This window comes from Sarcophilus harrisii, chromosome 3, assembly GCF_902635505.1.
Source record: "Sarcophilus harrisii chromosome 3, mSarHar1.11, whole genome shotgun sequence".
NCBI lineage: Eukaryota > Metazoa > Chordata > Mammalia > Dasyuromorphia > Dasyuridae > Sarcophilus > Sarcophilus harrisii.
Genome location: NC_045428.1, coordinates 513,449,289 through 513,463,134, shown reverse-complemented (window position 1 = coordinate 513,463,134; position 13,846 = coordinate 513,449,289). Strand labels below are relative to the sequence as shown.

General features: G+C 31.2%; 1 protein-coding gene across 19 annotated transcripts in view; it reads left to right on the top strand.

The window, feature by feature from the left end:
* PICALM (phosphatidylinositol binding clathrin assembly protein) overlaps positions 1–13,846 on the top strand; it is a 126,692-nt gene that overhangs the window by 72,068 nt on the left and 40,778 nt on the right. For all 19 annotated transcript variants that reach the window (XM_031961897.1, XM_031961896.1, XM_031961894.1 and 16 more), the window contains exons 10-12: positions 925–1,048; positions 1,432–1,568; positions 7,043–7,146. In XM_031961897.1, the coding sequence (XP_031817757.1) occupies positions 925–1,048; positions 1,432–1,568; positions 7,043–7,146 (365 nt within the window). The remainder of the gene's footprint in view (positions 1–924; positions 1,049–1,431; positions 1,569–7,042; positions 7,147–13,846) is intronic.

The following is a 13,846-nucleotide window of genomic DNA, read 5'->3' as shown; positions in this document are numbered from 1 at the left end:
TAAATCTTAATTTTTAGAGGGAATTGTGCTCAATAATATAACAATTTTAATTTTTCTTCCGTCCTTCAAATTTCCTCTTTGAATTTTCTAATAAAATTAATAATAAAGGATAAAAAAGTCTAATGGATTCAAAGAAAACATCTTGGAAAAAATGGCCTAGACAAAATGTACTAACCTTGAATGTTATTTTGAAAATATTTTATATAATTTATTAACAGAATGTCAATAATTTTTTAATCTGTTAGAATTGTGAGACTTTTTGTGACTAGGATTATAAAATTGATAATATGAAATTTTAATGCTTTTTCCTACTAATGGAATCTTAACAGAAATGAATGGTATTTGGTCCTACAGAAAGATAGGACCAAATAGAAGGCTGTTTGTTACCAGGTTCTGATAGTCTTTTGTTCCCTCACTGCCTGACGATGTTTAACTGTTTTTCCCCTCACAATGTTGACATGTTATGTAATAATAGTACAAATGTAATAAAATGAAGGAATTTAATTGTATGTTTGTGAATTGTGTGAAATTTTACTTAGGAAGCAACTAATTTATGTTGTCTAAAGTGTGGTTTTAATGTTACCTGTTAAAAGATTACTAAACCTTTAAAAAATGCTTTTTGTTGATCTTTTATTTTTACATCCACTTGTATTTTCCAGCATTTCTACTATCCTATCAGAAATTTATTCTATAATGAGGAAAAAGGAGTAGAAAACAATCTAGAAAACTTACATTATTGAGAGAATCTGACATATGTAGTGTTCTAGTAGTTAGCCAGTAAGCATTTAGTATATTATTGTATAGCTTATCGTATGCCAGACACTATATTAAATGTTGGAAATACATCAAATCATTTCTTCCCTTGCCACTTATTGTAATATGAAGTACATGAGCAATCTTCAATTCTCTGTCTAATTATTCTAGGGCTACAACCCTTTCCAATGCTGTTTCTTCCCTGGCAAGTACTGGCCTGTCTCTAACCAAAGTGGATGAAAGGGAAAAGCAAGCAGCCTTAGAGGAAGAACAAGCTCGTTTAAAAGCTTTAAAGGCAAGTGTATCCTTCTCTTTATTGGAAAAACAAGTAAGCATTCTTAAAATAAATGTAGACTAAAGTCAGAAATAGTAATCTTAGTGAAAACTGTAAGCATGTATTATTAAATAAGCATGATGTAGAGTATTGAACTTTGAGTTAAAAAGGCGAAGGTTCAAATCCTGTCTCAGACACAATATTTATATGACTCTTGGCAAATCATTTGACTTTTTGGTCTCAGTTCCTTATTTGGTAAAATGAGAATGTTGAGTTGAGTGACCTCCAACATTCCTACCAACTTTGTATTTCTGTGATTCTTTATAAACAATATGAAATTGAACATTGGATAGATGCTGACAATATAATTGAATTTCTTCTTTGGATTTATATTTCCTCTGTAGGAACAGCGTCTAAAAGAACTTGCAAAGAAACCTCATACCTCTTTAACAACTGCAGCCTCTCCTGTATCCACCTCAGCAGGAAGTATAATGACTGCACCAGCCATTGACATATTTTCTACCCCTAGTTCTTCTAACAGGTAAGTAAAGAGTAAGTAAAATAAGTTATTACTAATATTTATGCATGGGTTCTTATACTTTAAATAATAATTCAGTCAACAAACATTTACGAAAAGCCTGCTCTATGCCAGATCCTTAGCTAATAGCTAGGGGAAAAAATCCCACCAAACCTAAACAGGCCTTGTCCTCAAGGAATTTACAGTCTGATGGGAGGGATGTTTTATTTAGTTTTAAGCCTCAATCTCCCTCAACTTTTGGGAAGTAGCAGTCACAGATTTCCTTAGTTTGGTTGGTAAAACTTTTGAGAATATTAAAATTGAATGAATGAAATGAGTCAGTAGGAGTACAAACACAAAATCCCTTCCTTGGAGAAACGTTAGTCTAATAATGGGATACAGCCCATGAGTGAAGTGAAGTTGGGGGGAGGCCTGGCTTCAATGTGATAGGTTAGTTGAAATTATTTATTGACTATAGGACATTGTCTCAAAACTGGACAGATTAACTCCTCAGTTTCCCTCTCTGAATGTTTTTGTTCCCTGTTGAATATAATGAGGGGGAGTATAGATGGCAAATTTGATAACTGGAAAATTTGATAATTACTGGATCTGGGATTTCATTAGAATAGGGAACTCCCAGGTGAGGAAACTCCTTTAACTAGTACAGGCTGCCTCCTTCTCTGCAGATTACATAATTAAAATGACATCTAAAATAAATAAATAGGAATATTATAAATTAAATCTTTGGGCAGAGTATTTGCTTCCATTTATTATGATGAAGTCTTTTTTTATTAAAACAACAAACCTTATTCCAACATTGATTTGGTTTACTGAAAGTCATGTTGTGCACCATATACATTTAGCAAGCTCTTAAATATATTGTTATTTTTATGGTAGCCTGATATAGAGCAGGGATTTATGTTATGGATGCTTTGTCTGGTGAAACCTATAGATTCCTTTTCAGAATTATATTTTTAAATTAATAATATACATAGGATTGTAAAGAAAGCTAGTTATAGTGATATACAGTTATCAAAATATAAACACAACAACAGCAATAAAGCCAAATAAATTTATAGACCCAAAGTTAAGAATCCCTGGTGTGGAGGAAAAGGTACCAGATTTGAAACTAGTGAGGCCATCTGGTCCTGAATTCTATTTCTCATACTTCATTGCATGATTACAGGCAAATCCTTTAAATCCACTGAGACTATTTCTTCAGTAAAGTGGTAGTTAATATCTGTACTACCTGAATTACTACCCTGATGTGGTTGTGAGGATCAAATTAAGTAAACCCTATAAAGCATTTTATAAATGTTAAAGTATATTACTTATTATTAATTTCTGTATCCTACTGAATTATTTTTTGTTTTTGTTCAGATAGGACCAAGGAAGTATTGGGAAATTAAAGTAATTTTAAAAAACAAAAATAATCAATTCAAAAAATGCAAAGGTTTATGAATATTTTGTTTCTAATAACATTTAATGTAATCTAAGAGAAAAAATCAAAATACAAAAAAAATTGTTTCCTGTACTGTAAGCATTAAAGCAGTTGCTAGATCTGCCTCCAAAAATCATCTGTTAACCATTCAACAAATTTGATTTTACCTGAATTTTGAATATTTAGAACTATGCTAGAAAGAATATATTCTCTGAGGAACAGCAAAAAAGTAGAAGGACAAAGTCCATGGCTTTGGCTAGATTTTTTAGAAATGAACTAACATAAAGAGATATGTAAATTACTTAAATTTTAGGAGAAAAACAATATTAAAAGATTAAAAGAATCCAAAAGATTGTATATTTGTTCTTGACTAACTTCAAGATAAATTCATAAAATGGAGTGAATGGGATCAAGGGCCTATATAAAGAGTTTGGCTTTAATGAGTAGAAGGCTACCTCTTTGTCAGAAATAAAAATGAATGAAGAGTGGGGGAAGATGTCTAAATGATGTGAGGGAAGAAGGGAAATAGAGGGTTGTCCTCAATTTTTCAGTGAAGCATTAGATTCTGTGTGTCTATGAAAACAACTATTTAATATTAATTATTAAACTTAAGATTTAATGGCTTAAAACTGCACTAGCACTTTTGGAACACTGTGTCATAGAGGTGTCAAACTCATGGCTGGCTAAATTTTTTAGTGAGGCCAATCAAGGTTAACATGCAATTAAGAAATGTTTAATAAAATAAATAAAATTAGAACATAGATAAGTTGAGTCCCTGTACAATCTGTTGTGATTTGTTTTATTTGAGTTTAATAGCCTTGCTGTATGAGTTAAATTTTGCAAATCATTTTTTGTATGTTCTGTATGAATTGATACTATAGGTATGCTTAACCTTATAGGTTGAAAGTGATTGTGTTTTACTTATATTACTTATTTAATATGCAAGCCTCCATTTAGATTGTCAACTCCTTAGCATAAAGCATTCCCATAATCGTGTGCTTTTTTCTTGTAATAAATCAAGTTATTACTTTTATTCCATGGAGTTTTAATTTCTGGTTGACTTTGGGAAGTGTTAGAATCTAAATCTTTTCAACTTCAAATTCAACACTTCTCCTTTGTTATACACTGAAGTTTTATAGTATTAACAAAATATTCACCCTGATAACTAATTGGAATCATAGAACTTAATTTTCAGTTTTTTTTATTATAGCTTTTTATTGACAAAACATACACATGGGTAATTTTTCAGCATTGGCCCTTGCAAAAACTTCTGTTCTAACTTTTCCCCTCCTTCCCTCTATTCCCCTCTCCTAGATGGCAGGTAGTCCCATACATGTTAAATATGTTATGTATATGCTAAATACAATATATGTATACATATTTATACATAAGTCTTGCTACATAAGAAAAATTGACTTTAGAAAGAAGGTAAAAAATAACCTGGGAAGAAAAACAAAAATGCAAGCAAACAATAACAGAAAGAGTGGAAATGCTGTGTTGTGGTCCACACTCATTTTGCAGTGTTCTTTCACTGGGTGTAGCTGGTTCTGTTCATTATTGATCAATTGGAACTGATTTGGATCCTCTCAGTGTTGAAGAGAGCCACTTCCATCAGAATTGATCCTCATAGTATTATTGTTGAAGTGTATAATGATCTCCTAGTTCTGCTCATTTCACTCAGCATCAGTTCATGTCAGTCACTCTAGTCCTCTCTGAAATCATCCTACTGGCCATTTCTTATGGAACAATGACATTCCATAACATTCATATACCATAACTTATTCAGCCATTCTCCAATTGATGGGCCTCATCTGGGTTTCCTTGTTAAATTGAAAATGCTTTTCTGCACCAAGCTTTGTGTACTCTCATTTGTCTCTTGCAAATAAAAGTGCCACTCTTTTGAGATCAATTCCGCCTACATTTTTTCCCTTGTTGGAGACTTCTTTTTCTTACACATCCAAACTATAAGAACTAGAGGGTAAATTCCACAATCTTGTTGAATCTTTCTATAATAATATACTCTTTTTTACTCTTCTGTCTTTTCCTCTGTTTAAATACTTCAGTTCAGGATTAGTCCATTCCTAGGTCTTTTGTTTTTCTTTATTTAATTCTCTCAATACCCTTTGAAGACATCAAGGTTCTGAAGGGGTATTGTTTATTTTTCCCTTTACTTGAATGCATTATATCATATAGTATTTTCTAATTGCCTAAGTAAATTTAATTCTAATTTTCTTTTAACTTTTGTGTTTGTTTTTCCAAGTTCCTACTGAGCTCTGTATTTTTCAGTAAAAATGCTTGAACATCTCCTATTTCAAAAAAATCCATTTTTTCCCTTTAGAAGATTTTTTCATGTATTTTTGGTTGCAAGCCTTTGTTTTACCTTTTGGAATAATTGTTTTCAAAATTTTTTCAGTGATTTCTTTATACTTGAACTTCATTCTGAGTACTTGCAAAATTTTTGCTTTAAGATGGGAACTCTGGACTTTATAACAATTCTGGAATTTTCCCTTTTGAGATTCTTTTTCAGAAGTAATGAGTAGATTCTTTTTTTCACTTTGCCCTTTGGATGTGATACATCTGGGCACTTTAAGATTTCTTGGGAAAAAAGTGGTCAGGCTTTTTAATAATTAAATTATCTCTACTTCACCTATTTTCTAGGCACTTTTTTTCATATCTGGTATGTTATATTATCTGCTTTTTTTTTTTCAGTCTTTCAGTTTTGTTTCAGTGTTTCTTGTAGACTATAAATCATTTTTTTTTTTTAAAGACTATTTTAGTTCTTTTCTTGGTTAATGTTCACCATTCTCGTTCTAAGCTATTCATTGTCCTTCCAGTTTTTTCCTTACCAGCTTTTAGTTCTTTCTACCATCCCCCACCCCCATTTCTTTCTTTTAAATAAAGTATCTTTATTTTTTTTAAATTGCTGCTTGTGATTTTTAGGGAATTAATCTCTTATTCTTTTGGAGGGATCATTATATTTGCAGGGATGCACTATATTTGTTTTGATATTTGTCAAGTCTTTTGATTACTCTTCTCTTTAGCTCTTAATTCCTAAATTTGTGTTTTGTGCCTAGACTAGGCTGTATACCCCATGCTGTGCTTTTGCATAGGATGATTGACCCTGCTTAGTTTGCATTTTCCATATATGAAAACGCATGTTATATTCTGTATCTCTGGTTAATCACCTCTCTTCAAGAGAGTTGGAAGGCATAAGAAAATAGCGTTAGTCTTCTGAGTTCTGAAGAAAGTTAGAATGCAGGAAAGTGTCTTACATTGTGGAACTAACCTTTGTGAGCCTCAATTTGATCATCTATAAAATGAAGGGGTTAGACTGAGTAATCCTTAAATTTCTTTCACTCTTTAAGTCCATGTTACTCTAATGAGGTTTAATTTCATTTCATAAAAAAGAAGGAACTGAGGCCTAGAGAAGTTGTTGCTTATACTTAGTTTGATAACTGCATTTTGAGCAAAATCCTTGTATTTTGATTAGGACATCACAGAAAACTATCCATTCTTTTCTAGTGTTTTTCAGGATCTGCTTTCTCTCTGTCTTCCTACAGAAATTATTTTTAAAAAATCATCTTTTTTAGTAGTGGTTATGGGTTAGTCACATAAATAGGTATTAATTGCTTTTTTGAGTGTTATCAAAAGTCTTGTAGTTTAATTTGTGTATAAGACTTGCTTTAAGGAAAATTATATGGCTGATTATCTTGGTACTTAAAATATTTAGTATAGTACTTATCCTCATTGAGTAATCCAATATATTTCAGGGTTGGAAGTGGGGGAGGGCAGCATTGATATTTTAAAGGACTATAGCAATTTTATTACTTTTGGATTTTGGTCTTGAATATAAAATACTACCTAGTTTATGCCCATTTGGTACATAATGTGGACTTATTTCAAACCTATCTCATCCCTCATGACTTCTTCAACTTATGAAAGACTTTTAGTTGTATATTTAAGGTGACCTTTATTCTCTTGGTATTTAATTTTTGTGTAAATACATCCAAGTATGCATTAGAACATAAAAATATTTTCCTGAAATTTCTCTTTCTAGCACATCAAAGCTGCCAAATGATCTACTTGATTTGCAACAGCCAAGTTTTCATCCATCTGTACATTCTTTATCAACTGCACCTCAGGTAGCAAGTACATGGGGAGGTAAGCAGTCAATGAATTCTGCATGGATCATTGTGTAAATTGTTTTTAGTCTCTACTTCTGGCGCTTTTTCTATGTGATTTTGGTTCAATTTGATAAATAGAAATGTGAGTGATACTTTTGGAATAATTGTGTTTAAGATGTTTGGCTTTTGAACAAACTTTTAATAAATATTTTGTAATATATTGGTCTGGACTAAATTACAGAATAGAGTAAAATGAATTTTTTTGCTGCATCAGTAGGTTTGTAATGTTCTTTTTAAAAAGTTTAGCTGTTGAATTAAGTCTTATCCATAATGTAAAAAGAATTGAGCCTCTGTGCTAATCAAGAATAAATATGCCTATGGGAAAGACTTGAATATGTATAATACTGTATGATTAGAAAAATACAGTGATTTTAACAAAATATTTGCCATAATGTTGTAGTGGATGAACAGCAGTGATTTGCTTAATTAAAATAAGCAGCCTAATAATGGCTGTTGAAGTAATTCTTGGATTTTAACATCCAAAGGATTTTCAGATCTTTAATATATAGGGATTTTTTTTAGTATTTGAAGAAACTCTGATTATAGATTTTCCAGATTTTAAAAGAAAAGGGATCTAGATATATTTTTAAAAGTACTTTGCCCGCCTTTTTTAGCAAGATTTGACTTTTTATTATTATTATTATTATTATTATTATTATTATTATTATTATTATTATTACCTATATTGTGTTATATAGATAGAGGGAAAGAAGACATTAAGAAAAACTAAATGTCTAAGTAAAGAACTACCCCTCCCCAACCCAAAAAAAAGCTACAGTATATGCTGTCGTTAATGATTGTTACTTCATGAATAGGATATGAATTAAGTAAGCCAGCATTCCTAATCTTTAATAATACAAAGGTTAGACATTTTCTTTGTTTTCTTTGTGAATCTTTTTTGGCTATGAAACAATTGTATAAATTACTCTAATGTACTTCTTTAGTGCTTTCCACCTTCCAAAAAACAAAGAAAAGCCAGAGAACCTATAGTGTTGATTTAGTAGTAGATAGTTTTTCCTTCTGCAAAGTGTTATTGTTGTTTTTCACTGTTACGTGAAGTCAAGTTTGGACTTTGTCAGAGTTGAGTACCAACTTAGGTAAGCATGAAGAATTTTATTACTAGTAAGCTGGCCACTTAATTGCTGGCTGACTTTTTGTCTTTTTCAGCCTTTGAAAGAAAAGAAAAATTCAAAATGTACCTTCATCTTGTTTGGCTTTTTTTTTTTTTTTTTCCATTTTTATAGTGGCAAAATGGGGACTTAGATATTGGCAGAATGATATAGTCTAGGTCAAATATAAATACCAACTTAGATATTAATACTTTAAATATGAAATTTTTTCCCCATGAAAAATGAACAGCCATATACTACAGGAGAAGCTCAACTAAATTCTGGTGAGGAGAGAAAAATTATTAATTTGGAGTCACAAGAACTGGCTTTAAATTTGGCTTTTACTATTCAGATGATCTTAGTCAAATCATTTAGCTCTTCCAGGGTTCACTTTCCTTAGCTGAAAAATGAGGCTTTCAGACAGGGTTTCTGAAGACTTTTCTTCCTCACAGTCTATATACCTATATTAGTTTTGGCATTCTCAATATAAATGTTAGCAGGAAATAAAGGGAAGTTAGCATTGTATAGATGAATGACTCAGAGGCAATATAATAAAGAAATTCACTCAACATTGATTTATGAAGCAGCTTCTAAATGAGAGATATGGGAAATTCCAAGGAAAAAAAATGAAGGAACAGTCTTGTTGACAAGAGTTCTCCAGAGCCATCTATTCTAGTTTGTACCTATACATATTACCATATGAGGCAGTTCTTTTCATATCTTTAGACTCTGGTGATTAGGAAGTTCTTTTTATTACATATTATTTAGTTCTTGGTAGCTTTCATTTTTTGCTCTTTTTGCTCCTGAAGACAACTTCAGGAGACAGGGAGAAACCTCAATAACTTATTTCCAGATGGCAATATTAATATTTGAAGATAAGTTAATAAAATTCTGAGTTTTCTTTAGGCCAAAGACCCCAAGTTCCTTCAACTAGTCCATATGTGACTTTTACTCAAGGCCCTGGTTGCTCTCCTGTGCTTTCTTCATCTTACTGATGTTCTTCTTAAACAGTTTTTAAATGTGATCTTAATTGTGTCCACTGTGGCCCATGTAGTCTGCTCTTTCCAACTATATATTATTGAGCTTGCAGTCTACAAGAACTCGCACATGTTTTTTAGATGAATTGCTATAATGTTTCCTCTCGTTTTTGATATGTTGATTTCTTTAAACCAAATATAAGACTAGGCATTTATTCCTATTAAATGTTATCTTATATTCAGCCCATTGTTTTAGTCTGTATTTTGGGTTTTTTTTTTTTTTTGGATCCTGTTTTCTAAGATATTAGTTATTCTTCTAGCTTTTTAAATCGTCAGTAGAGTAGATATGCCATCATTATTTTTACCTAGCATCTTATCAACAGTAAAAGATTAATTACCAATTATTGGGGCACTATGCTGGAAATCACCTTTATATTGACAATTCTTTTATTAATAGCTAGTGTTTTGATCCTCCTGTTTAGCCAGTTATAAATTCACATAATTACTGAATTATCTAGCCTCATTTCTCTATCTTTTCTACAAAAAGAGTATGAGAGTATGAGATACTTTGCTTAATGCTTTGTTAGAAACTATTTCTGCAGTTTCTCTGATTTGCCAAAAAAAAAAAATGAGGTAAAATTAAATAGATCTTATTGTTGATGCAAATTCTCTGTGATTGCTGCTTCCTTTTCTAGATGTTTACTGATAATTCCTTTAATAATTTTTCAGAATCTTCCATCAGTATAAGTCAGTCATACTGACCTTTACTTGGCAGATTCCATTCTCTTTGTTTTTGGAAATGAGGGTTTGTCTTTTCTCTAATTCTGTAGATGCTCTCTTATTCTCCAAGTCTTTTAAAATAGTCTGCCCAGCATCTGTATCATCATGTAAATCTTTTACTACTGTAGAATATAGTAGTTCAGCTATATCAGAAATTAGCAGAATTTGTTTTATACTTAGTCAAGAAATGAAAAGAAGTATTTCATTGGACACTTGGTCATTTCATGTCATATCACCCATAACAAACATTGGCAAAAAAGACTTTTCTAAAAGTAATTGCACCTTTTGTCCTTATATTTGATGCAAAGAATAAAAAGGCAGAGAACGTCTACATTGTACCATACTATGTACCTTGAACAAAAAATTTCTAAAGGAAAATTGATAGGTATAAACCAGTAACCACCATTAGAGAATTCAGTCACAAGACAGCAAGAGGTGATACCATTTTAGAATGTAAACTTTTTTGAAATGTTTACAGTAGAAGATATGAGCCATGAGCAGCAGTATTGCTTTCTAAAAGAATGAGAAGCAGTGGAGAAAAAATAAATATGCAGAATACTTTGCAAGAGATCTGCAAAGCTAGATGATCTTGGAAGTGTTTTTAAAAGTGTGAAACTGGAAAGTCAAAAAAAATGATAGGCAAATGTAAAAAATCAGCAAAGATTTATACTAGAATTCTTTTCACTATTACTAGTAGTAGAGTCACCACATTTAGATTCTCCTATTATGTGGATTAATGTTTTACATGAAGAAATAGAATAGCTTTAAGGAAAACAAAGATATAACAGGCTACACAAAGTATATTGAGAAGAGCTTCTGCTAGAGGGACAATTTTGACAGTGATTACTTGTCAGTTTTCAGAATATCCAAGGGAGCATGATATCAAAGACAGGCAAGAAACATGACCCTTAACGAAAAAATTGATTGAGAAACTTTTAGTAATTACTGACACCTATTCCTACTTTTCCATAAGTATAAAATATAAGAAGTATGTATTGAGGACATCCTTGATGGAAGTAGAAGGGAATAAACAAGCTTTTGTAAATAGTATAACACAGCTTTAAAGTTTTGTGATTTAATGGAAGATACAAGAAAACTAAATTTATTTTTTGACTTAAACCCCAAAAGGTTGCTTTAAAAGCTCTCTTCTGATACAAGTATCTGCTTCAATACAATGAGAATTGTCCTCTGAAAGCGTTGAAGGAGGCAAAGTTGAGATGAAACTGAATTGTTCCTATTATAAAATAGGGTTTTATTAGCACCACCTGGGACTATTTTAACTTGGATATTTTTATCAAATTATTTTAAGGCAGATGTTGAGAAAAGAAACTAGAAAGGATTAAATTCTGACTCTGGTTTTAAGTTACCTTTGGGTCAGTAATGTGTTAAGAATCACCTCATTATTTTCAATTATGCAATTAAATGACATGTTAGAGGTTTCTTTCTTTCTTTTCTGTTTTTAAAGGCTCTCGTCCAGCTACTATTCTCTATTTATCACAATCAAACCAGATTCCTAGAAATAATAATAATAAGAGAGCTTGTGCCTATTTGCATTAAGTAAAGCATAAAACAAGGAAATATGCTTGAAAAACCCTGTGGAGGATTTTTGGGAGGTTGTAGAATAAATTTATATATATATCTTGTTGTCTTCACTATTAGAAGAGATATCCAAGTTCATGAGGCTACATTTTATATATATATATATATATATATATATATCTTGTTGTCTTCATTATTAGAAGAGATATCCAAGTTGATGAGGCTACATATTAATGGAAGTATTGAAGTATTTTTCAGGATTGCATTTTGCTATGTCTGGAATGTTTTGTGTGAGTAGTGTAGTAGGTCTTTGGTTATATGATTTTGTTTATAATTATATGATATAGGTAGAAAAAGTGTGCAAAGAATCATGGCACACATAATCTAAGAACACAAGATAACAAATACAGTATATAATCTATATTAGAAGAAAATTTCTAAAAACCTGGATGTTAATTGAATAACCTAGGATGTAATACATCAATCACATTTTTCTTGTTCCTTTATTCACCAGTTTAAAAAATCTTTTATTTATATTTTTGCATATTTATCCAAGCTGACTTTAATTTTTTAATTCGGGGGTGGGGGGGGTGGGGAGCAGATGGGCTTCACCAGAACTAAAGTAAGGGAACCAATAAAGATTTATTTTGCCACTTCAAAGCATTTCATTTATTAGGGGGTATTTGACTGTAATTATGGTTGATAGAAAATTAATATGGTTCAAAACAAATTTCTTTTTATTTTGGGGTTTTAGATTTTTATAAACCAAAGAACATTCTAAGAAGAGTGCTTCAAGATTGTCTTTAATTTATGTAGTTTGTGAAATTCAGGAACTGAGCTTTTTTTAAAAATTGAAATTTTAATCTTGTTTTTTAATCACCTAAATTTCCTCTAAATCCAGTCTGTTTCCCTCCTACCCCACTCACATCTATGTAACAAAGAATATTTTATGGGGAAAAAAAAAAAAAAAAAAAAAAAAAGGAAAATGGAAAATAAAAAAAGAAAAATGAAAAAAATCAACTTTCAATGTGAAGCATTAATGATGCAGTATATCATGGGCATGAAAGCAAGAACAAGCTTTCTTGTAGCTTTTACTGAACATTATTAATGGACCTTTCATTTTTGATAAAATGATCTTCAAGCAATCTCTTGATGGAATATTAGTGTTAAAACGCATCAATGCAGTTAACTCTTGAAAAGGAATTATGATATTGACAGAAATGCCATTTTTATTCACTTAAGATATTATTGATAGTGTAGTTTTTTACATGCTTCTTCAAAAAATTAGGTCTCTTGTTATGACAATGAAAATTTATAGTAATCGCTTTTGAAGCTTATGAGATTTCATCTGCAGAGATTTCATGTCTTATAAAAATTAGTAATGGTTCTTTCAAGACATAATTATATAAAATATATAAATTTGCCTACAGACTCAGAGTCTATAGTAGTAACATTGCTATTGCCATATTTTTATTTAGATAAAAAAAAGGTTGTTTATATTGTAAAGGTTTTAAAATGTTTTTCTTTGAAGACTTATATATTATACATATATACTTATATATATATAAAAATACTTATATATATATATATATATGACTTTATATATTCAGAATATAGAAATGTCAGCATATTGAGAATTAATGGCAAAATCAACAAAAGTTTTTTGGGCATTAGAATAGCAAACGTCAGTTTACTGAGATCAAAATGGTTTTAGTGTGACTAGTACTAATGTGTCACAGATGGGATAAAATGTTATTTGTGATACAATATGAATTGTGTTTATATGCCTTAGATACTTATAAAGTACTTAGTACAGTTCCTCACAATATAGTAGGTACTTAATAAATGCCTTTTTTACCTTTCCATCCAATGGGCTGTTTTTCAGCTAAGCTCAAAATAGACAGAGTCTTGTAGCCATTAAAGACAGGGAGATCCACCCTGGAAGACTAATACAGAGTCTTCTAGCAGGGAACTAGTCTGGTGCCTGTACATGTGGACAAGAGTAAGGAATAGAGTTTAAGATCTAGCGCAAACAAGACATAAGGCTGTATTTGGCAGGAGGAAGGGGGGGAGGGAAGGAATAGGAGCTATCCAGTGTTTTTTTGCTCTGAGCTGGTTCTGGGTCGTAGACTGAGATCTGTGCTTGTGGCCAGACACCAGATTAAAGACCAATCACAGATCCATTGGGAACTGAGCTTGAGGCTATATATTAGTCCAGAAGCTGGAATAGAAAGAAGAAACTGCTAAGTGTCTGACCCTAGAAGTGGATTAG